Here is a 23,886-nt window from a genome sequence, read left to right as displayed (position 1 = left end):
TCTCGGCTCCCGGCTCTCGGCGTCCGGCGCGGGGTCTGGCCGGAGAGGCCCTGCCCGTTGGGTTCTCTCCGGCTCCGGGGCTGCCTGCCGGGCCTGGCCGACATGTCGGGGTTCAGCCCCGAGCTCATCGACTACCTGGAGGGGAAGATCTCCTTCGAGGAATTCGAGAGGCGGAGGGAAGAGAGGAAGGCCCGCGAGAAGAAAGTGAGGAGACGCGGGGCTGGGGGCCGCCCCGTCCTGAGGCTGAGAGACTTGGGGGGCCCAGGACCCCCTTCGCTAGGCGGGCGGGCCAGGGACTCCCCTCCCTGCCCAGCTCCTCGTGAAGACACCCCACCGCAGGCTTTGTCTCGGTTGGAAGCTCTTCTCGTTCCTCTGGCCGGACTTCTGGTTCCTGGGGGCAGCGCGGCGGGTGAAGGGCACCCAGGGGGGCGGTCCACCGTCCAGGGGGCCGTCCGGTGGGGCCGTCCGGCGTCCAGGGGGTCGTGGGGGCAGCGGGGCCAGAGGGCCTGGCGCTGGCCTTGCTCTGCTGCCCAGTGTTTGTGTGCCTTTTGGTCGGCGACTCACCTCGCTTCTTTAGGGCTCAGTTTCTCTATTTTTATTATTATTATTATTATTATTATTATTATCATTATTTTAAATGGCACAAACTGGCCTGTTTTTAAAAATACATTTTTATTTACTTCAGAGAGGAAGGGAGAGGGGGAGAGAGAAACACCCATGGGAGAGAACCCCTACGGGCCGCCTGCTGCACGCGCCCCGCCGGGGATGGAGCCCGCACCCCGGGCAGGTGCCCCCGCCGTGACCTCCGGGGTCACAGGTCAGCGCTCAGCCCCTGAGCGTCGGCCCTGGGCAGTTTCTCTATGTTTAAACGGAGGGATCTGCGGTCCCGTTTCTGGGGGGGGTCTCCCAATGGGGTGATGTAATCTTCCACCAAAAAAAACACACCAAAAAAACCACGTGAATTTTCGTGTCGAACAGAGTCTTCACTCACATATGTTTCATACTTGGGAAGAAACACCTGGATTTTCCGTGTGTTCTCGTTGCCTTGGCGTCTGGGGGAAATACAGTGGCGCCTTTTGACATTATCGGTGGATTCTTTCCTGACTCACGCAACGAGTAGCGCCCTGTCTGTTTTCATTCCAAAAGCGAGGCCGCCCCGGGCGGATGAACAGGAAATCCCCGAGCGCCGTTGTTATTCTGTTTCACAAACCGCTGATGGGGACTGAGCCGTCAGCGCCCCGTGCGCTTTGAGGGCACGGAGGGTTCGTGTCCACGTGCCCTGTGTGTCCAGCTCGGGTTTTCCGTGAGCAGAGAGTGAGGCAGAGGCCCCTTCTCAGCTGGAGAGAGCTCAGCCTGCGTCAGCTTGTGGAGTCACTAATTAATTTCCAATCACAGGCTCTTCAGGGGAAAGGCAAGCCATCGGCCGAAGAAAACCCAAATGACGCCGAAGTCCCGTCGTCCTCGGGAGCCGACTCTGCCAAAGCCCAGGACAACGACGCCAACGAAGGTGCGTCCGATCGCCGGCGCTGATGAAAGGTTAAGGGCACCCAGGGGCCCTCGCTGGTCTGCTCGGTGGACAGTGTCGGCCTGGGACTGAGGGTCCCTGCTCCGGTCAAGGGCATGTACCCCGGTGGCCAAGCTCAGTCCCTAGTGGGGGGCCTGCAGGAGCAGCCAGTCAGTGGTCCTCTCTGTCATTGATGGTGCTCTTCCTCCCTCTCCTTCCTCTCTGAAATCAATTGAAAAATGTGTGTGTGTGTATGTGTATATATATGTTTTTAAAGAGTAGTACCTAATTTAGCAAAAACATTTTTCATTGCAGTGGCATCCTGTTGTGGGTTTCCTGGCTCACTGGGAGCATAGTGCCTGTACTAGGTGCTCAATAAATACTGAGTTACTGAATATGGGTGATTTTTATGGAGAAATGTTTCAAATTGACATCAGTGTTTGGGAGCCTTTTTAGATTTATTTTTTTAATTCTCATATAAAAGAAGTATGTCATGTTATTTTTCATTTCTGAAATAATAATACTATTTTAATATGAAATAGTATTGTGCCCATGTTGGGGTCAGATAATTATTCTAAATGCATGTAAGTAACAACGCCTTTCACCCTCAGAGTAGCACTCTAAGGCAAGCATTACTAACCCCTTTTAACAGTGAGGGGCTTGAGGTGCATAGGACTTCAGTGCCCAAGGTTACACATCTAGTGGTAGATGGAGAGGAAGTTTGACACTAGACAGCCTGGCTCTAGAAGCCTCACCTAGAACCACTATGCTATCTCACCTGGTTCTGTACCTCCTGGTCCTGTCCCACATGGTCCTGTCCCACCTGGTCCTATCCCACCTGGTTCTGTCCCACCTGGTTCTGTCCTACCTGGTCCTGTCCCACATGGTCCTGTCCCACCTGGTTCTATCCCACCTGGTCCTATCCCACCTGGTTCTGTCCCACATGGTCCTGTCCCACCTGGTCCTGTCCCAGCTGGTTCTATCCCACCTGGTTCTGTCCCATCTGCTTCTATCCCACCTGGTCCTGTCCCACCTGGTTCTGTCCCACATGGTCCTGTCCCACCTGGTCCTGTCCCAGCTGGTTCTATCCCACCTGGTTCTATCCCACCTGGTCCTATCCCACATGGTCCTGTCCCACCTGGTCCTGTCCCACCTGGTTCTATCCCACCTGGTTCTGTCCCACATGGTCTGTCCCGCCTGGTCCTATCCCACCTGGTCCTATCCCACCTGGTTCTATCCCACCTGGTTCTGTCCCATCTGCTTCTCGACCACCAGGCTTATTTAGTTCTTAGGTCTATGTCTTAAAATTCTTTTTCCCCCTCTCTGCTTTAACTGTTACTGTGTACACTTCTGATTTCCCATTTAATTTTACTTAGGTGAGGCCCAAAGGATGAGTAGGCAGTTCCTACAGAGCAAAGCACATGGCTTTATGACAGCTTTCTTTCCTGGGTTGTTTTTGGGGAGTGCTCATTTGTGTTATTTTTTAAATTTTTTTTTTTTTTTTTTTTTTTTGCTCTCAAGTTTGCTGGGATAGAAATTTGTCTTTCAAAAATAGCTTTTTGGTTTTGCTTTCACTACTGAATGTTCTAAAGCTCCCCCCCCCCCCCCCCCCCCCCCCCCCAAATCTCAATGTGTCTTTTCTTCAGGAGAAACATCAGATGGAGTTAGTAAGTCAGTTCACAAGGTCTTTGCTTTCATGCTTGGAGAGAATGAAGATGAGGAGGAGGAGGAAGAAGAAGAGGAGGAGGAGGAGGAGGAAGAAGGAACCCCTGAGCAGCCCACTGCCGGCGATGTCTTTGTGTTGGAGATGGTGCTCAATCGAGAAACCAAGAAAATGATGAAAGTAAATTCTCACTTAATTTGGTAATAGAAACAATGTAAAAATGTGACATTGAAAAAGAATTCAAACTGTAAGAAAGGAAAAATCTATGAGGCAACTACTGTTACTGGTTTCTTGTGTTTCATTTAGAGATTTTTAAAATGTAAAACCTTAATTATTTCATGTGTTAAAGTGTACCATAGTTTTGCTATTAAAAGGTCCATGTTGATAGTTTTTACAACTTCAATCTGAGTATACAGATTTGAAAGGAGGATCTTTAGAATTGCATCATATAAGTCCCCTGGCATATACATTTATTTTACAGCATCCAGCTCTCCATTTGTCACTTAATCTAGTAATATAAGTAATTCCTGATCACTTTGGTTTTGCTTTCTTTAAATATTTTACTGTGTTTTGAACTTTCTACTGTAGGGAATTTTGTTGTTTTTTGTTTTGTTTTAATTATTTGAGGTGCTTATTTTGGATAATAACATAGAATAATTTCTTATTTTCTGCGATTGAATTTAGCCATTTGGTCCTTAGGTCTGAGTATAGATTGAAACGTTTTAAAGAAGAATTTTGGTTTTGTTATGGTCTGTACTTATTAATGTAGTTGGAATGGAAACCTAAGACATGACTGTATTTTAACCAGAATGTCCTTTTCATTTTGTGCAGGAGAAGAGGCCTCGGAGCAAACTTCCCAGAGCTCTGAGAGGGCTCATGGGTGAAGCCAACATCCGCTTCGCTCGGGGAGAACATGAAGAGGCGATTTTGATGTGCATGGAAATCATCAGACAAGGTGCTTCCTTGGGGATTGCTGACAGTGCAGTTTTCCTTAGCAAAGGGGGGTTTTCATGAGGGGAGCCTGGTGAGGTGTTCATGAAACTACACTTTGCTTAGAGAAGAGAATGCTTGAAAAATGCCAAAGTGTGAAAATATAATAAAGCAGATATAATCTAGTGTTTATTCTAAATTCCATTAAGTAGTTTATGTAATTTCAATAGAGTTATTTAAATAGTTTCTATATTAGAAGAAGTATCCATACATAATTTGATGTCAGCTCAAGCCTCTTCCCTCAGCCAATAGAATTTTTTCTTTTTAATTCATTATAGCTCCCCTGGCTTATGAGCCATTCTCTACTCTGGCCATGATATATGAGGACCAAGGTGACATGGAGAAATCACTGCAGTTTGAGTTGATTGCTGCACATTTAAATCCTAGTGACACTGAAGAATGGGTTAGATTGGCAGAAATGTCTCTGGAACAAGACAATATTAAGCAGGCAATTTTTTGCTACACAAAAGGTAATTAAAACGTTTTCTCATTTTTTATAAAATGTTACATAATCGATTTCCTGATAATTGTGCTTGCTATTTTGGGGTGATGTTAGTTGAAATGTATTTGCTAGTATTCCTTGTATTCTGTTATATCAGAGGTATTTGGGGTTCATCTGTTTTCATGTTTATCAGCAACTTTATATTATGAGCTAATACTGCACAAGTTAGTACAAGAACAGAATGTTTATCTTCCCACCAAGATCAAGCTTGGTTCTATGCTATTCCTTGAGGGCTCATGTCAGACTGGAGTGACCAGATGAAGGTTAATACGATTCAAGTTCAGTCTGGTCGTAGGTCAAACCTCACTGAGAGTTCATGTAAAGGTAGATTTCTTCCCAAACAACCAGCTCAGTTTCATAGGCGAATTAGTTTATCGAGTGTTTATTAAATTTTCCAAAGAGAAGATGGGTCACACCCAGGTACCATAACTCCATTTGAAGATTAATCTACCTTTTTTCTCTTTAGCTCTTAAATATGAACCTACGAATGTTCGTTATCTGTGGGAGCGATCAAGCCTTTATGAGCAGATGGGAGATCATAAAATGGCAATGGATGGCTATAGGCGCATCTTAAACCTTTTGTCTCCATCTGATGGAGACCGGTTTATGCAGTTGGCTAGAGATATGGCAAAGTAAGTTGGAGTGAAATGTATATAAATGCTGTTATTAATCATCATTGTTTAGAAATCTACTTTTTATTGAGGTTTTGCTTCTTGTATTTTTTAATCTGCTTACATGGAGAGGTAGGTTGGGGTTTTTGGTGTGTTTTTTTCCCAATCCAACTGTGTGATTGTTTAGAAAAATGTGTATATACAGTTACCTTTCAAGTGCTCGGAAGGTTAAAAAGGAGCACGTTTTGAAAGGGTGACTAGGCTCCCGGCTTTCCATAACTTTTTTGAAGTTACATACATTTGCAGTAATATTCTTTTAAACTATTGCAGATGTGCTAATGAAATGTTTGTGATCTGGGATCTTCTGAATCGCTTTATCTTGAGCTAATAATAGAACATTTTAAGATGCAAAATTTTCTTTATAGTTAGCATCTACCGCTGACTTGGCATATATTTTATTCTGAAATATTATGTCCAACTGCATTTACTTCTCTGACATGCTGTACAGCAAAACAAAGCAGGAAACATTTTGGCTAAGTGATGCCTTGTGGTGTGCTTTCTATTCTAGAGACACGTATGATAGTGTTTCAGTCTAGCATTAACCATCTTCATAGGGGTATCTTAGGGTTAACCTGTTAATTCCACGGCCATTGTCATGCAGATGCTTACCTGTGAACTCACCCCCTGTGCTCCCAAGGATGGATTATGTAGGCATACTGGAAGCATTTTAGTAAATTGGTTAAGGCAAGGCACGACCCTAAATTGATCCTTGACGTATATGATGAGCATTGAGGATCTTCCTAGGCATTTTGTTACAAATTAGATCTCTAGCTGTCACAAGTGCTCGCCCAGTAAGCTTCTGCTTTATGAATTACTAGTACATTTGTTTTCCTCTGTATATTTTATACTTTTCTTGGGACAGGGTGATGATAAACAGTTCTGCCATTGCCTCAGAGGTCTTTGCTAAAGGGAAATCTTGTTACTATAACTTTTGATTGATGAAGCTTTCTCTCAGTCTCTACTTCCCTACCAGAAATATTTGTTGAATATAAATTACTCTGGGGGGTCCCTCAGCCCGCCTGTGCCCTCTCCCAGTCTGGTACCCCTCAAGGGATGTCCACCTGCTAGCTTAGGCCCGCTCCCCGGGGGATCGGGCCTAAGCTGGCAGTCAGACATCCCTCTGGCAGCCCAGGGAGCAGGCCTAAGCTGCAGTGGGACATCCTTAGCGCTGCTGAGGAGGTGGGAGAGGCTCCCACCACCATCGCTGTGCTGGCAGCCATCAGCCTGGCTTGTGGCTGAGCAGAGCTCCCCCTTTGGGAGCGCACTGACCACCAGGGGGCAGCTCCCACATTGAGCATCTGACCCCTGGTGGTCATTGTGTGTCATAGTGACCAGTCCTTCCCAGTCGTTCTGCTATTAGGGTCAATTTGCATATTATCCTTTCATTATATAGGATAGAGGCCTGGTGCACAGGTGAGGGCCAGCTGGTTTGCCCTGAAGGGTGTCCTGGATCAGGGTGGGGGTCCCACTTGGGTGCCTGAGTCCATTCAGCATGGGCAGCTGGTGGTGGAGGCAGGTACGTTTGGAGTAACAAGCAGGTATACTAATATTTGGAGTTTTATCATATGATTTTGATAAAGGGAGAGGAAGGGCGGAGTATTAAGGAGGTGCGCAGGAAGTAATTATAGTGCTGGACCACTGAGAAGGAGGAGAGTGAGGACAGGAAGGTGCAGAGACTGAGGCGGGGTAGGCCCAATGCTGTGTAGAGCCCCTGGAGGGAGGAGAGTTGGTGTTGGGCTACAGAGGGATGAGTGGGTGATGTGGGAGCGGTGGGAGAGAGGTACTTGACATTGTTATGCTGACATTGGACATCTTTCTCTGAATCAGCTCTGATTATGATTTTAAAGATTGCTTCTCTTCTCAAATTTTAAGAAAATGAAAATCAGCTACAGGGCCTAAGCACATAAATGAATTTTATAATATATCCTTTTGTTATTTACCTTTTTAGGAGTTACTATGAAGCCAATGATGTTACCTCAGCTATTAATGTAATTCAAGAAGCTTTCTCAAAACATCAGGGCCTAGTCTCCATGGAAGATGTTAACATAGGAGCTGAACTGTATATTTCTAACAAACAGTACGACAAAGCTCTGGAGGTAGGAACATGTGTTTCTCTTTAGGTTTGAAACTCATTTCTGTGTTCTAGAAATTTTTACAAATAGACAGTTTCTCATTTTAGTTATATATGTTACTTATGTGCTAAATTATGTAAAGAAATAGGTATGGAAACATTTCTGATTCTATACTGATTCCATATGAAATAGAAAATGTAGTTGTCACCTGGTAAAAGGTGCCAGGCATAGCTGTACTTCAGGGTGGCAGGACTCAGCCAGACTAAGTGCTTTCATTCAGTTCTTAACCTGTTGGGGAAAGTTGATTGCTTTGATACAGGAATTACATGTCTGCAGTTAAGCATTCGTTAAAATTATATAAATTATATATAAAAATATTAATGTGTCACAGTGGTTCCTTATATTAAAGAGACTTACTGATGCTTTTTATAGCCCATTATATGTTGTAAGGAATATTTGAATTAACTGTTCAAACGTTTGCATTGTGAAAAGGTTTTTTATACATACCTACTGTATTATTTTCTCTCCCTCTTCAATTCTTGTAGGTGATTATGGATTTTTCTGGAATCATGCTAGAAAAAAGAGCTACGGAAGAAGGCACTTCAGAAGAGAATTCAGGTTGTAGTTTCTCTTCCTGGAAAGTGTATAGAATCCTCCCTTGTTCGTGTTGAACCTGACAGTTACTCTTTTCATAGCATGTTTTCCCAAGAAGCATTTTTTCCTAAGAGAGAGATCACATCTTTTTCTTGTGATTATTCACGTACATGTAATCTTTTCCAAAATGTTGTTTTCAGTCCCTTTTATTCTTCAATACGTCCTTTTGAATATGGCTTTTCTACTGACCCAGGGTTTTTTTTTTTTTCTTTAATATATTCCATGGATTTTTTTTTTTACAGAGAGGAAGGGAGAGGGATAGAGAGCCAGAAACATCGACCAGCCACCTCCTGCACACCCTCACCAGGATGTGCCCGCAACCAAGGCACATGCCCTTGACCAGAATCAAACCTGGGACCCTTCAGTCCACAGGCCGACGCTCTGTCCACTGAGCCAAACGGGCTAGGGCTGACCCAGGGTCTTTTTAGTGCTACATGAAGGAAGACTAGGTTCCTGAACAGCTTATCAAAGCAATTTACTTTTCAAAAAGGACTTAAAATGCTCTCTACTAATTTACCTTTAACTTAAGCATTGAAAAAATTCTACTTCAAACTTCAGCACTGCATTACTCTATCCCTTTCTCACTCGGCTTTGTAGTGAAGACTAAAGGAGGCTTTTGAATTTAAGAAGAAAAGAGAGTTCGTATATTCTTGTTTGTCTTTTAGTCTTTCTGGTTCTTTGTAGATTTGAAAGAAAGTGTGGGAGTCTATGTAAGGTTTACATATTAGGAAAAAAACATGAAGGATAATTGCTACCAGAAGACACACTGAAGGAGGTGTGAGTACCCAGGACTAGAGTCGGCCACGCTTAGAATTGATACGGAATCATTTGCTTTGAATTAAGAAATGAGATCTTACATAGGAGACACAGTTTGGTTCATTTGACCACATTCTACACTTGCAGTAGGAAGTGCTTTGCCTGTCTGTCTGATCCACAGCTGCTGAGAATGTGACCTGCACCATCCCTGAGGGGGTGCCAATAGACATCACGGTGAAGTTGATGGTCTGCCTTGTCCACCTCAACATCCTCGAACCACTTAATGTAAGTCACGTGAAGGTCAGCACTTGCGGTTCTTCAGCTCTAATTCACAGTGATTTCTCCAGATGACGGGAAATTGTCAGTCCACCTTAGATTTCGTATTTCTCAGTAACCGGGCAGTTGCTCAGCGTCTTCACGTGGTGTCTTAGAAAAGTCAGGAGTGTTTGGGACTGGGCTTAGCATACTTTGTTCTTCTTTTAAAATGACAGCAGTGCGGAGATCAGAATTTGAGATTGGGTCCTAGACAATTGGTAATTTCTGACCAATTTCATTAAATTTTAAAAAATGGGCATTTACTTTACAGACTTCAGGATCGGTATTGAATAAAATATACAGATCTCTGCCCGCATGAGTCTTTTGTCCTGATGGGGTTAGATAGATAATACACAAAATTAGTATGTGAGATAATAGGATGTCAGTTGGTGATAAATGCTCTGGCGGGGAATCAAACAGCAGAAGAAGAAGGAATGTTGGGGTGGGAGGAGTTGCAGTGTGAAATAGAGTGGTCAGGAGAGGCCTCCCTGAGAAGGACACATTTGAATGGTGGCCTGAAGGAAGTCAGCCATGCAGGTGTCTGAGGCAGGGCTATGCTCGACTTGCCTGAGGAGGAGCACAGAGCAGCGCTGCCCAGCTGCTCCCACCTGCCTTATGCAGGCCTCAAGGGTGATGTGGGACAGCGGATATGGCAGCAGGAGCTCTTGAATAGAGGCTCAGAAGCAAATAGGAAGTGGAGGGTTGAGAGCTGTTTTATGAAGCCTTCTCTTAGGCTTGCCCCTGATGACGGGGGTGTGTGTGGAAAAGAGAAATAGACGTGGATGTGCACATTTGTACTGAAGATTGACTTCAGGCTTACATCTTGTGGTCTAGCCTCTCTTGACAACCCTGGTGGAACAGAACCCTGAAGACATGGGAGACCTCTATCTGGATGTCGCCGAGGCTTTCCTGGACGTTGGGGAGTATAGCTCTGCGCTTCCTCTCCTTAGCGCGCTGGTCTGTTCCGAAAGGTACAACCTCGCAGTGGTTTGGCTGCGGCACGCAGGTAATGCTCCTCTGTGGGAAGGAGAGGGTTAATCATCAGGAGACAAGAGTTTACTTCCCCAGGATAGTAGGTCTTAGTGAAGGTGGTCTCAGGGCAGTTCTCTGAAAGCCCGTATTTTAAATGGTCTTGGTAAGTCCCTCAGTGATTGCCCGTCCCTGAGGCTTGGAGGAAGGATTCCTTTCCTGCTGCCAGAGTGAAGCGGGACTAACACGTTCCTGTTAAAAATACCTTAAATACCGCTGCTTACCTGTCTTAATCATCGCCTCTGCTTTCTAGGTTGTCAGAATTGGGGTGTTCTAATTTTTTAAAAACTTTTTACAGATTTATATTTAATATGTTATTTGGGAGAGATTAACATATTCCCAAATCTCTTTGAGCCAGAAATGTGCTCAAGATTGAGTTTTATCTGTCATTTTATTTCCAAGTCCACAGTAATCTGAATAAATTTTGTATCTACGTCCATACTACTCAGAAATAAATTATTTAGAGTAGAAAAATAGCTTAAGAAATACAACTAAATCTCTTCCAGAAACACAAAAGCCAAAAATACTCTAATAGCATTTCCTATTGAATCAACATAAAAGATGCATTAAAATTTGAATAGTCTTGTTTAAAATACTACATGATGGCAGAAAATTCAAGTAGTTCTTCCATATTACATATGGAAGAAAGTTCTGGAGAAGCCTTGATTGACATTTTTAGATATTTTGAGACATATAGATATGAAATAGTAAAGAGAGCACATAATAAGGAAGATAACAGTTTCCTGGGTAAATATGAATACAAATGTAATCTACCATCATAAAGCTGTGGTATGTGTGGTGTTTGGATTTTAAAGACATGAGCAGAGAGCTGGGATTGTTATTGCTTTCCTAAGGCTGGAATATTGAACCTGCTCCTGTTACTAAGAGTAGGTATTTCAAATCGTATTTAACTATGAGCATGATGCTGAGACATGCTGTTTCCATTTTGAGCCTGTGTCGCTTGACATGAGTGGAAGATAAAACCTCAGAACCATTTAAAAATCATAAAGAAATTTGAGCTCGTTATATAAGCGATCATTACAGGAATTTAATGCTTATAGCATAACACAATATCTTTAAAAGTGAAAAATAAAAAATGAGAAATACTGTTGTGATGAACCATTCCTAGTAAGTAGTCTTCCTTATTAGCAGAGTTTAGCCTAAAGATGATAGGAGGGATTTGAGGAATTTGAGTTTTGAGAAAGCAATTGGGCAAAAGCATCATTTTAGCATATAATTGCAGTGAAAAAGAAAAATGATGAGAAGGGCCTAAATTAGTGCCGTGGCTATTAGGGTGGAGAGGAGAAATGCTACAGGGATTTGTTTTCAAGTTTAGATGTAGAACTTAATGATTGATTGGCATAACGTTTGAAGAATGGGGCCCAATAACTTCACTTCTGAGAACTTATCCCAAGGAAATAATTGAGTGAGGTGAGGGATTGAGGATCACAGAACTCAGGAGCCTGGCAGTAACGACAGTGAGGCGGGAGGGGAGCAGGGAGAGTCCTGCCTGAGATGCTGCTGTTCCCCAGCGTGTGCTCGTGTGCCATGGGGGAGGGGGACCCGCCGTTGTCAAGTCCACATTCTTCAGAAGAAGCTAGTAACTTGGGTTTCATAAAAATCCTAATTTTAAAAAATGTAGACAATTTATTGTTTTTAACTCAGTGGCTAAACAAAACACATCAGTAGGTTAAATTGGTCCACCAATTTGTGAGCTCTGGCTTATATACATGAAGATGTTTACTGCAGTTTAGAGTAAAAATTTGGAAATAACCTATTTGTCAAATAATATGTGTAAGTAAATAATCTATTTAATTAAATATTATAATCATTCAAAATGCTGATGAAGACGGGAAAATGTTGAAAGCATAATGCTAAGTGAATATAGCAGAACCCTGAAGTACATGTGTAGGCTGATTATATCTTTGTAGCAATTTGAATTTAGTTAGGAATTCAATGGATTGGTCAATCAGTAGATAGAAATTAGTGCCGACAGTTGTTTTAAGGTGCTAGAAATACTCATACATTTTTTGTTGTTGTAATTCTTTTGATATTGCTAAACTATTTCTTTAAAAATGGAGAAATAATTCTGGCCAGCTTAGCACTGTGTAGTCATGTTTGTGCATCCTTACCTCCTAGAATGCCTCAAGGCCTTGGGCTACATGGAGCGGGCTGCTGAGAGCTACGGCAAGGTGGTGGAGCTGGCCCCCCTGCATCTGGACGCGAGAATTTCCCTTTCCACCCTGCAGCAGCAGCTGGGCCGGCCTGAGAGAGCGCTGGAAGCCCTGGAGCCCATGTACGACCCGGACACGCTGGCACAGGATGCCAACGCTGCGCAGCAGGTAGGCCGGACGCAGAAGGAAGCTTTTCCTGGTGCGAGTGGTTCCCAGCTTCCTCCTCATTCAGGAGGTCTCTGCGGCGAACACCGGCTTCCATTTCAGTGTATTAAGTTCAGTGTGTTTGAAAATGATTTTGAGTCTTAAGTTTCAGCCACTCATTAGACGCTATAAATGGCAGTTTCTAAAAGAATGCATCTAATACAGTGAAAAATCATAAAGCAAATGTTCTTAAGCTTTGGTTTCTAAGACAAAACACCTGATAGCAAAGGAATCTTGTCCCTGACTGTCATGTGCATATTTATTTAGGAGCTGAAGTTACTGCTTCATCGTTCTACTCTGCTGTTTTCACAAGGCAAAATGTATGGTTACATGGATACCCTGCTTACCATGCTAGCCATGCTTTTAAAGGTGGGTGATGATCTTTATGTAGCCTTGCTGACTTTTTCAATGGTTAGAATATGACTTAAATAAAGATTATAGCTATTTTATAACTCTCTTTCACTCTATTAAACTCAAACTTTTTTTTAAAATATATTTTATTGATTTTTTAGAGAGGAAGGGAGAGGGATAGACAGTTAGAAACATCGATGAGAGAGAAACAATGATCAGCTGCCTCCTGCACACCCCCTAACTGGGGATGTGCCTGCAACCAAGGTACATACCCTTGACCGGAATCGAACCTGGGACCCTTGAATCCGCAGGCCGACGCTCTATCCACTGAACCAAACCGGTTAGGGCTAAACTCAAACTTTTAAAAGTAAAAGTCAGAGACAGAAAACTTAGAGATTATGTAATTGAAAGTCTGCATGAAAGTATAAACTTGACTGTAGATTAAGTGAAACAGATCTTTGCTAGTCCATATCTAGAAAAGTGAGAACCACAGTATTATTGGTTATTGGCCCTGTACACAGTACTATATGCCAAAATTGCTCACTTTGCAAAAACGTTTTCCAGGTTATGACATCCTGTCTGAGTATAGCATTTCTGCAGGGAGGTGGTTATGTGGGTGTTTATATGTGTTATAACATTGATGTGAATTGCCCTCTTTGTGATAACATGACACAAATTTCTTTAGTAAGAAAAAATGTGTATTCAGTCTTTTTTAGATGTTTATATACACAATAACTTGGTCTCATTTTTCCTTACTTAAGAATCTTTCAGGCACACCTATGTGACTTGTGGCCCATAGATTTATTAAAAATTTTATGACCAAAAAATGTCAAATTATCTTTAATTCAGATAGCAATGAATAAAGCCCAAGTCTGTTTGATATCCAGTTCCAAGTCTGGAGAGAGGCACCTCTACCTTATTAAAGTGTCACGAGACAAAATATCAGACAACAACGACCAAGAGACAGCAAATTGTGATACCAAAGGTAATTACTTTTCATTTGCTTTATTATGTAAAACGTGGCTGAGTTGATAAAATGACTCATGAAGTAACACCTGACAGTAGTAATCTAATTGAAAATACACCCTTTTCAAGTAAAGTGAAATTTTCTAATTGAAATCCTTCAAATATAATAAACTTACTTGGTGTTTAAAGAAAAAGGAAGACCATATGTAAGTAATTTTTAAATATTAAAAGGAAAAACTCTGCTTAGTTTTTCTGTTTAAAAAAAGTAAACAAAACTTTTAATTTTGACTTAAGGAAGAAAATGTACCTCATTTTAAGAAATTTGAAAAGAATAAATGACAGTGCATGTTACTGTGTTTGTCCAGTCACTGCAATGACATATATCCCATTCTTTGTTAAATTCATTTTTTTAAAAATATATTTTATTGATTTTTTACAGAGAGGAAGGGAGAGAGATAGAGAGTTAGAAACATCGATGAGAGAGAAACATCGATTAGCTGCCTCCTACACATCTCCTACTGGGGATGTGCCCGCAAGCCAGGTACATGCCCTTGACCGGAATCGAACCCGGGACCCTTCAGTCCGCAGGCCGATGCTCTATCCACCTAGCCAAACGGGTTTCGGCTAAATTCATTTTTGACAAATGCAGCATTCGTCATAGAAATTTAAGTTGCTTTAACTCGGTCTCAAATAACACAACTTTAAAAGGCATCTATTTTTACCTGGAAAAGCATCAAATATGCTTAGGTGAGATTATTACTTAGAGACTTTGGAAAAGACGTAGGCTATAAACTGAAGATATCTGGCAGAAAATTATTTCACTGTTAATTAATTCAATAGACATTTACTAAATCTTTTTGTTGTTGTTAATCCTCACTTGAGGATATTTTATTTTTCCCAATAATTTTTAGAGAGAGTTGAATTGAGGGAGAAGGAGAGAGGGAGAAAGGGAGGAAGAGAGGGAAAGAGAGAGAGAGAGACATCTACATCGATTGGTTGCTCCCGCATGCACCCTGACATAGGACCAGGGATGGAACCTGCAGCCCAGGTGCGTGCCCTTGATGGGGAATCGCACCCGTGACCCTGCGGTCTGCAGGCCGAAGCTCTAAACACTGAGCCAAACCGGCCAGGTCTATTAAATCATGTGACCGTCATGGCCGTGTGCCACAGACAGGGTTTCAGAATCTGGAAGAGCTGAATCTGCTGGGATGACATAAGGATATAAAGTAAGCAAGGTGCTGCCTGGGAGGGGTGAGGGCAGCTGCTCCTCGTCCAGCTCAGAGTCTGCCATCTCCAGCGCACCGAGGTAGCTGGGCTTTGTCGACAAGTCAGAAGTGAGTGCAGATTTTCAGGAGGCAGAGCAGAAGGGGGTGGAGTCGGAGTGGGAAAAGGCCACCCCTTCTCATCATTGTCACAAGAGTGCTGGCAAGGATTTAGGCCATTGGACCCTGGGGATTCAATTTAACCTTAACATCAGTCATAGGGATTTTTTTTCCTGAAACTGCTATTTCTGGAAATACATACAATATTCTGACTGATCTCCATTGGTCTTATTTCAGCAATATTTGCTGTCCTCACGAGTGTCATGACCAAGGAGGAGTGGTGGAACCTCCTGTTGAAGGCCATATTCTCCTTGTGTGAGCTGTCCCGGTTCCAGGAGGCTGAGTTACTTGTGGATTCTGCGTTGGAATATTGTTCATTTTATGATGACAAACAAAAACGCAAAGAACTAGAATACTTTGGTCTCTCTGCAGCAATTCTGGACAAAAATTTCAGAAAGGCATACAATTATATCAGGTGACTTTCCAATAGCTGATTTCAGCTAGATTCTTTGCTAAGGCATATTTACTTTTAGTTAGGTCAGTGGTTCTCAACCTTCTGGCCCTTTACAGTTCCTCATGTTGTGACCCAACCATAAAATTATTTTCGTTGCTACTTCATAACTGTAATGTTGCTACTGTGATGAATTGTCATGTAAATATCTGATATGCAGGATGGTCTTAGGCGACCCCTGTGAAAGGGTCATTCGACCTCCAAAGGTGTCGAGACCCACAGGTTGAGAACCGCTGAGTTAGATTCTGGTGTTCGAGGGTTAATATGCTGTTTTATTTTAGCTCTCCTGTTGTCTACTGGTTGATTGAGTTCACTGTGAGCCACAGAGGCAATATACAAGAACATGCACTCTCACCTACTTAACCTCTTGTGCCTCAGGTTCCCCATTTGTAAAATGGACATCATAATGCTACCACTTCCTAGGATTGTAAGGATTAAATGAGTTATGTATATAAAGTCTTTTAACAATGCCTGGCACACATTATTATTACAGTGGTCATTGTACTATAGCTGTTGTGGAAAGGGAGATAAAAAGTGAAACGTAAGCCACTTGGTTCAGTTTTATTTAAAAGTTTTGTTAAGAAGCAGAAGCAAGATGTAGAAATACTGACTTAAGTAGCATTTTCTGGGAGAATCTTTCAGTGTGTGAAAGGGTTGCTTAAATAAATTGCAGTGGCCCTTTTGGGGGGTGGTACATGGCAATGTCGGGGGACAGCTCTGAAGGGTTTCATTCTTAGAAATGAAGAAGGTCTTCTCTTGACCTTGTTTTTCACCCTCACCGTCCTTCACTTTCAGGATCATGGTGATGGAGAATGTCAGTCGGCCCCACCTCTGGAACATGTTCAATCAGGTCACCATGCACTCCCAGGAGGTGCGGCACCATCGCTTCTGCCTCCGCTTGATGCTGAAGCACCCCGAGAACCACGCCCTGTGCGTCCTCAATGGACACAATGCCTTCGTGTCTGGCAGTTTCAAGCATGCCCTTGGTAAGTGTCCTGGCACAGGACTTGGTCAAGTCTGAGGCGTGGTCGAGAGCCTGGCCTCATGTGCAGGTGCCTGGGTCCAAGCCGCAGTTCCAGCTGCGAGTTATCCTCCCTCCGCTCCCTCTGCCGCAGTTCCTTTACCTTGAAATGGAGAGAACACTTGAGCCTACCTTGTAGATGGTTGTGAAAATTAAATGAGTTAATATAAAGAACTGAAAACAGTGCCTGGCACATATAGTAAGTGGCTGTGTTAGCAATAATAATAATTAATATTATTTTCTCTTATGAAGCTTTGGTTTAAAAAGGCTGAAGTCTTAGAATTTATTTTAAAGGCCAGCCATTCTCCTTACTTAGGCTTATTTGTTTTGAAAATAATTTTCATTAATTAGAGATGTTTTGCCACCTGATTTTAATTTGCTGTAGCACAGAAAAGGATTTAAGATTTGCTGATAGTTTATTCCTTTGGGAGAAAAGTCTTTATATCAAGATTTATTTTGTATAGTGCTTACTAATGCTAATTAAACTCTGGGAAAATTCATTAATCATGTGTAACAAAGTTCTATAGTAAGGAGTCAGAAGAAACCAAGTGGAAAATGCCCACCCAAATGTTACAGTTAAAGTGAGGCCGTGTCTCCTGCTGCCTAGAAGCTGGCGTTGCCAAGCGCCCTTCTGAATAAACTGCGTGGCTCGTGTTGGAGCATCAGACAGTGAAACTGTCTTCCACTGGGTGCTTTTTGGAATTGTTAATTTAATATTAAGAAAATATAAAATACAATTAATTTTATTTTTCTACATTTAGAAACTTAGAGAAGGTAAGAACAGAAAGTGCAAATGGCAGTCGGCCCTCTGTGTTGCCAAAGAGACTTTAGGGTGCCATTACTTCCGGAATGGGAGCGGGAGGAGTAGAGGTTTTACCTGTATGTGATAAATTATGTATCATTTTGTAAGAAAAATCCACGTAAATTTCCCCATCACATATTGGTAAGCTTTTGACATGAGATAATTGTACATGTAGATTACATGGAATTCACAAAAACCCAACATCTTATTTTATTACTCAATACATTTAGCTTTTCTAAGGAAAAACAAAGTAGTTGCTACATTTATAAAAACAACACCCATTATCTAAAAGACAAAATTATTTTTTTCACCTCCATGATCCATTCCATTTGATTTTTTAAAACAGATAAATTCCTCCATTTCTCTTTAAATAGATTTAAGATCGTAAGATAGGTTTATGATCACAGTTGATAAATTACTTATTTTGGAAGTATGACTGTGAAAATGTCCAGTTGTGCCTAAGAGAAGGTTATTTTTAGTTACTCATGTTTGATCTTTATGGTTTGGATACATTCATGGCTAAATCCTTCTAATTTTGTTACATGTTTTTAAAAAGTGAAATCTGCATATGTTAACTACCACTAATGTTTGTTTACCCTTAAAATGTATTAGAATAAATACATTTGAAGAAATAAGGGGCTATGTTCTCATCACACCATCTGATATCACTGCTCATTTTTCAGGCCAGTATGTGCAAGCCTTTCGCACCCACCCCCATGACCCTCTCTACAGCATCTGCATAGGGCTAACCTTCATTCACATGGCCTCTCAGAAGTATGTGTTAAAGAGACATGCTCTTATTGTGCAGGTAATTAAGTTGGATTTCTCATTACGTGATTGTATATTTTTAAAAATGAATATACTTAATGTGTTAACCTGCTTCAAAAGGAATACCTGCTAATGCCCTGGCTGGGTGGCTCAGTTGGTTGGAGTGTCATCCTGTACACCAAAAGGTTGCTGGTTTGATTTGTGGTCAGGGCACATACCGAGGTTGCAGATTCGATCCCCAGTTGGGGCGTGTACAAGATGCAACCGATCGATTGATGTTTCGCTCTCACATCAATGTTTTTCTCTCTCTAAAAATCAATAAAAACATATCCTTGGATGAGGATTTAAAAAAAAACACACCTGCTTAATACATGTGTTGGGAATCCCCAACACCTACTCCTCTGTTCAGCCCTCATGGACTCAACACCTACACGTACTCCTGTACATTATAATATTCAATATGTTATTGAATATTATACATTCAATAATGTATGAATATGTAACTTTTTCTTTTCTTTTTTTAAAAATATATTTTATTGATTTTTTTACAGAGAGAGGTAGGGAGAGAGAGAGTTAGAAACATCGATCAGCTGCCTCCTGCACACCCCCTCCTGGGGGTGTGCCCGCGACCAAGGTACATGCCCTTGACCAGAATCGAACCTGGGACCCTTCAGTCTGCAGGCCGACGCTCGACGCTCTGTCACTGAGCCAAACTGGTTAGGGCTCTTTTTTTTTAAGTGTTCTTTTTTTTTCTTTCCTCTCTCTCTCTCTCTTTTTAATGTTTTTATTGATTTCAGAGAGACATAGAAACATTACTGTTGAGAGAGAATTGCTGATCGGCTGCCTCTTTCACACCCCCTACTGTGGATTGAGCCCACAACCTTGGCATGTGCTCTGACTAGAAATCGAACTATGACCTTCTGGTTCATGGGTCTGTGCTCAACCACTGAGCCACACTGGCCGGGCTGTAACTGTTTGCTTACATCATCATCAACAAATCGTCTTTTAAAGCAAGGGTGGGAACATCTGGCCTGCAGGCTGTAAAGTCCCACAAAATCATGTGGTCTGGCCCTGCCAAGGCATTAGGGGTGAGCTAATTAAATGTTGGACCAGATGTAGCAGACTAATTTTTAAGTGGATAATTTTGTATGGCCCTTGAATGATGTTGTAAATATCCAAATGGCCCTGGGCAGAAAGAGGCTCCCCACCCCCGTTTAGAATTGTTTCGTTTCTTACAGCGATTGGGAGCTGCCTTTTTGTTTTCTTGTTTACATTTTTGCAGTTTGATCAGAGACCTTGTCTGTCTTGTTCAACACTGTATCCCCAACACTTCTGTTTTTATGATTGCACTTTTTATGTGAATTTGTTTGGTGCCGTGGTCGGCAAACTGCGGCTCGTGAGCCACACGCGGCTGGCTCTTTGGCCCCTTGAGTGTGGCTCTTCCTAAGCCTTAGGAGTACCCTAATTAAGTTAATAACAATGTACCTACCTATATAGTTTAAGTTTAAAAAATTTGGCTCTCAAAAGAAATTTCAATCGTTGTACTGTTGATATTTGGCTCTGTTGACTAATGAGTTTGCCGACCACTGGTTTGGTGCATGCATAGACGTGTGTTTAAGTAGTTAGGGAAGGAAAGAAAGTGTTGGCTTGCGTCAGGTAGCACGATTTAGTAAATGATTTTTTAAAAATTAAAATGGTTAAAAGAATGCCTAAATTAAAAGAATGATAATTTTAAAACTGGGTATTGGGGTTCATTGTAATGTTTTTTTTACTTTTATGTATTTGAAATTTTCCATAATGAAAAGTAAAAAAACAAAACCCCACCTAAAAACCTGAATTTTTCCTTTTGGGGCATTTATTTGTTATATTCTGTCTACATTTTCTCTAAGCTTCTTTTCCTTTATTAGTGGATACTGTTGCTGTACAAAGCAATGTAGGCTTGTTTATAAGTTAAACAGATGTGAGCAGATGTGTAGTGAATACCCACTATGGCTAGAGCAGGGAGTGAGCACACAGGCCGAATTTCTTGTCCTCATGAAGCTTACAGAGTTGATAGGTAACACTAGATGGGGAATTTTTATGGATTAACTCATTAGTAAATAGTTACATTATGTAGTTTTTAGGCCCAGTAGGATGAAAATTCATGTATTGGGCCCTTGAATAAGGTCTTGTTCAGCGTCGTTTCATTTTAATGCTGATGACGTGCTGTGGGAACTCCCTTGGGTTGACCTCATGTAGCCTTTGGTAAGCTGGTTTCCTTCCATGTCATCTTGCTGAAAGTTGCAGAACCTGTCAGCAGCATTAAGTGAGGACCTGCTGTACTTTAGCTTAATTTGAAATCACTTTTACAGTTAAATAGTAGGTTTTAAATGGTAGAGGGAGAGGTAAAACAAGAGATAATGGGTAATGGGAATTTGTATTAATCTCCCTTATGTAGGTTAAACGTTTTAAGTTCTAGCCTCTCAAATTAATTGATTTACTTTCAATTCTCAATAATATATTTACTTACCGCACAGGACACTTGCACTGCAGTTTGTAGCTTCCGGTGGGTGATAGAAGTTGCAGCTGCCTTACAGGGGAGAGTGAACGTGGGGAGAGGCAGAGGCACAGCTGCTGTGTGGACGCTGTGACCACGAGGAGGCTGCATGCTTCCAGCTGTGCTCTGAGATCAGTTTCTCCGTAAAGCCTCTCAGTCGGAAGCTTTCAGGGGGAAATAACAACACCCAAGCTTTTGGGTTTAGAGGTTACTAAGGTCGTAAGAAGTAACTTATAAGAGGTTCCATTTACTGAGAAAGGTTAGGTGTATTCAAGTGATTTTGCTCGTGAGCACAAACCTTTCTAAATGATCATTGAAGGACTCATTTTGTATTCTGCTCAGGCTTTTAGACACATATTTCAGACCGAAAGTTTAAAAGTTTACTGGCCTCCAATGCCACAGAAGCCAGTGAAGCCACAGAACCACACATACAGCCTGTGTTTTTATAGACTGGACCTTTGCCAGCTAGCTGTAACGTTTGCCTGTTTTCTATGAATATTTCTATCCTTAGCTTAAAACATCTTTACCCCTCAGCTTCTGACCACACGGTGACTGACACCACGGTGCAGACAGGTGTTCTTTCCGGGTGCGACTGTGTATTTTCTCAATATTTGTGTTCCCAGCACCTGGCACATAGAGTGGCTCATGCTTGTCAAATGAGTGAAATGTTGAACTGTTTGTCTTTTTCTTTTTGGTAGGGCTTCTCCTTTCTTAATCGCTACCTCAGTCTACGTGGGCCTTGCCAGGAGTCATTCTACAATATGGGCCGCGGCTTTCACCAGCTGGGGCTGAGCCACCTTGCCATCCACTATTACCACAGGGCCCTGGAGCTCCCTCCGATGGTGGTAGAGGTATCGTGCCATTTACTTCAGAAACTGAGGCCTCGCCTCGTTTCATATGCAGAGAAGTGCAGCTAGCTCAGAGCTGTGGTCCAGGCCGTGAAATAAGTTTTAGCGGACATGTTAAAATGTGTTTTTCCCTTATTGAATCCATTCACGGAATAATGTTCAGCAACAAGTCCATCTTTGCCATCCTGGCTTTATTCTTGATCAGCAACCACGTGGACATATATGACTTGTGATTATGACCATGTTAGTTATCCTAAGATAGCCCTGTGGCTTACACAGGTAATAGCTGGTAGACCTGAAGCCTGAATATTGAGTAATATAGTCATTGCTCATTTTCAAGTTCAAGGGTAACTAACACATTTCTTTCTAAAGATGAAAGACCAGTATTAATGTAGGTTTTTGTTCTGTTTTTTAAAATATTGTTGTATAGGGTAAAGTGTTGCCAGTACTATGATAATCTGTGTTTAAAGTCTAATTTTTATTTTAATTTCTGAAGAGAAGTATATGTAGGTAACTGTCTTCCTCTTGCTGCTTTTAAGATTCTTTGTCTTTGACCTTTGCCATTCTATTTGTGCCTTTCTGTTAGATAGTACAGGTGTTTTTGCATCTGCTCACTTGTGTTATAAGTAACTCATTTGTGTTTTCCCCCCTAGGGTATAGAAGTTGACCAGGTAGACTTACGAAGAGATATTGCCTACAACTTGTCTCTCATTTATCAGAACAGCGGGAACATTAGAATGGCGCAGAGGCTGTTGTACACCCACTGTGTTGTGTAAGGCCCTCAACCGAGAAAGGGACGTTGGGCAGCTGCTGTGTGTGGATAAGTGCTTTTTGTCTCAAGGCTTATTATTAACCCCCAAATAGTATTGGTAACTTTGGAATTATCTAACGTGTATTTCGTATTTAACATATCATAATGATCTTTTGGTAGGTATGTAAAAATTATTATTTCTACAAGATTTTGTATATTGTCCTGTCATTTCCCTTTAGTATGTTTAGTACAATTGTCCCCAGGCTGAAATGGACTATAGTAACGTTTGAGTGGTTTGGAGTGGAGTACACTGATTTTTCACTCCTACTGTTTATTCATCTGTGCGTATGTTAAACGCCTGCTCTGTACCAGGCACTGTGACAGATGCCAGAATACAGTAGTAAGACAGGTGTGCTCTCTCAGTACAATTCCTTAAATACAGAACTTGAGCAATGTTTATTTGAGAGAAATGTTTGTTACATTTCTACATACATCATCATTGTCAGCCATTTATTACTTAGAGCCTGTTACTATTACAAAAGAGGTTGCTGATTAAAGGAAAGACAAAGCGGGAATATTTCTGATGTCAGCACAGTTATGCAATTCACTTATCTGTACAAAATGATTTAAAATGGTTAATGGTAGGAAGACAAATCGTTGAGTTAATTTTTCCCTTTTCATTTGTATGTGTCTTATCCACGTAGACTGAGACCTGGGAGGCTGGGCTTACTTCAGAACACTGTGCTCCGAGGCAGCTTAAGAAATGCACTATCAGTGTTTGACAGTGGCTTTCTGACAAGAAAGAGAGGGTGATGCTCAATAGCATAGCCTGGTTTCCATTTCAAGGTCACTAGGGATGTAGGAGGGCTGGGAACTGTATATATGGAATAAAGTATTGAATGTTCTTGGATCTAAGATAATACTTGTTAGATGTACAGAGTTTCCTTTAGGAGAAAATAAATGCTATAAATGTGCACATGGATTGTAACCTAGGCCAAGGGTGGGAGGAAATAAGCCTGAGGCAGGATCAGAAATGCAGTGGGGCTCTTCACGCTATAGACATAGTCGAGAAGCAGAATTTGTATGTAATAAGTCAGTGCATTATTGTCCCTCTGTGTGTATGTAAATGTAATTTAATAAAGTATTTTTTTAATGAAAGTGAGTTACTTCGTGTGCTTGGTAGTTATTAGAATCCCCATCTCACATCTGAGACTGAGCGGCGTGTCCAGGGCCACGAGCAAGCTTCCCTTCACTCGGGCCTTCCTGCAGAGGAGCTTCCTGCTTCAGGCAGACTCACGGCAGAAGGGGGTGTGTATTTAGAAAGAAGGAGGCTTCCGGGCCTCAGCCTGGTAACAGCCCTGGAGGAAGCATCTTTGGGGCTGCCACTTTAAAAGCTAATGTCCACCGTCTTCCCGTCACCCTCTCAGCCATGGACGGGTCCTGGTGCCACTCTACGTGCGACTCTTCTCTATGGTC

At 42.0% G+C, this 23,886-nt stretch overlaps 1 protein-coding gene across 4 annotated transcripts; it reads left to right on the top strand.

Annotated features, from left to right (window-relative positions):
- Window positions 1-23,668, top strand: GTF3C3 (general transcription factor IIIC subunit 3). 4 transcript variants are annotated; one of them, XM_070421743.1, is made up of 19 exons: window positions 1-204; window positions 1,396-1,507; window positions 3,151-3,347; window positions 3,999-4,122; window positions 4,436-4,627; window positions 5,126-5,291; window positions 7,279-7,426; window positions 7,948-8,020; window positions 8,994-9,097; window positions 9,962-10,133; window positions 12,296-12,498; window positions 12,802-12,903; window positions 13,735-13,870; window positions 15,411-15,648; window positions 16,480-16,670; window positions 18,191-18,315; window positions 21,510-21,662; window positions 22,313-22,431; window positions 23,594-23,668. In XM_070421743.1, the coding sequence occupies exons 1-19, from the start codon at window positions 103-105 to the stop codon at window positions 23,598-23,600; spliced, it is 2,664 nt and encodes an 887-aa protein (XP_070277844.1). In that variant the 5' UTR covers window positions 1-102; the 3' UTR covers window positions 23,601-23,668. The 4 variants fall into 4 exon arrangements, 3 of the variants coding, with proteins under 3 accessions (XP_070277844.1, XP_070277845.1, XP_070277846.1); XM_070421744.1 differs by lacking the exon at window positions 23,594-23,668 and having other exon boundaries at window positions 22,313-23,568; XM_070421745.1 differs by lacking the exons at window positions 18,191-18,315; window positions 22,313-22,431; window positions 23,594-23,668 and having other exon boundaries at window positions 21,510-21,610.
- The last annotated feature ends 218 nt before the right edge of the window (window positions 23,669-23,886 follow it).

Source organism: Myotis yumanensis, unplaced genomic scaffold (genome assembly GCF_028538775.1).
Source record: "Myotis yumanensis isolate MYYU_CA2020_CCGP unplaced genomic scaffold, mMyoYum1.0.hap1 SCAF_8, whole genome shotgun sequence".
Classification (NCBI taxonomy): Eukaryota; Metazoa; Chordata; class Mammalia; order Chiroptera; family Vespertilionidae; genus Myotis; species Myotis yumanensis.
Note: the sequence above shows the minus strand (reverse complement) of the source record. Positions and strands in the feature narration are given on the sequence as shown.

Coding starts and splice junctions, on each gene's coding strand:
- GTF3C3 (XM_070421743.1), top strand. CDS start 103: ATGTCGGGGTTCAGCCCCGAGCTCATCGACTACCTGGAGGGGAAGATC. Junction 9,098..9,961: donor ACATCCTCGAACCACTTAAT/GTAAGTCACGTG, acceptor CTTGTGGTCTAG/CCTCTCTTGACAACCCTGGT. Junction 13,871..15,410: donor AGCAAATTGTGATACCAAAG/GTAATTACTTTT, acceptor GTCTTATTTCAG/CAATATTTGCTGTCCTCACG.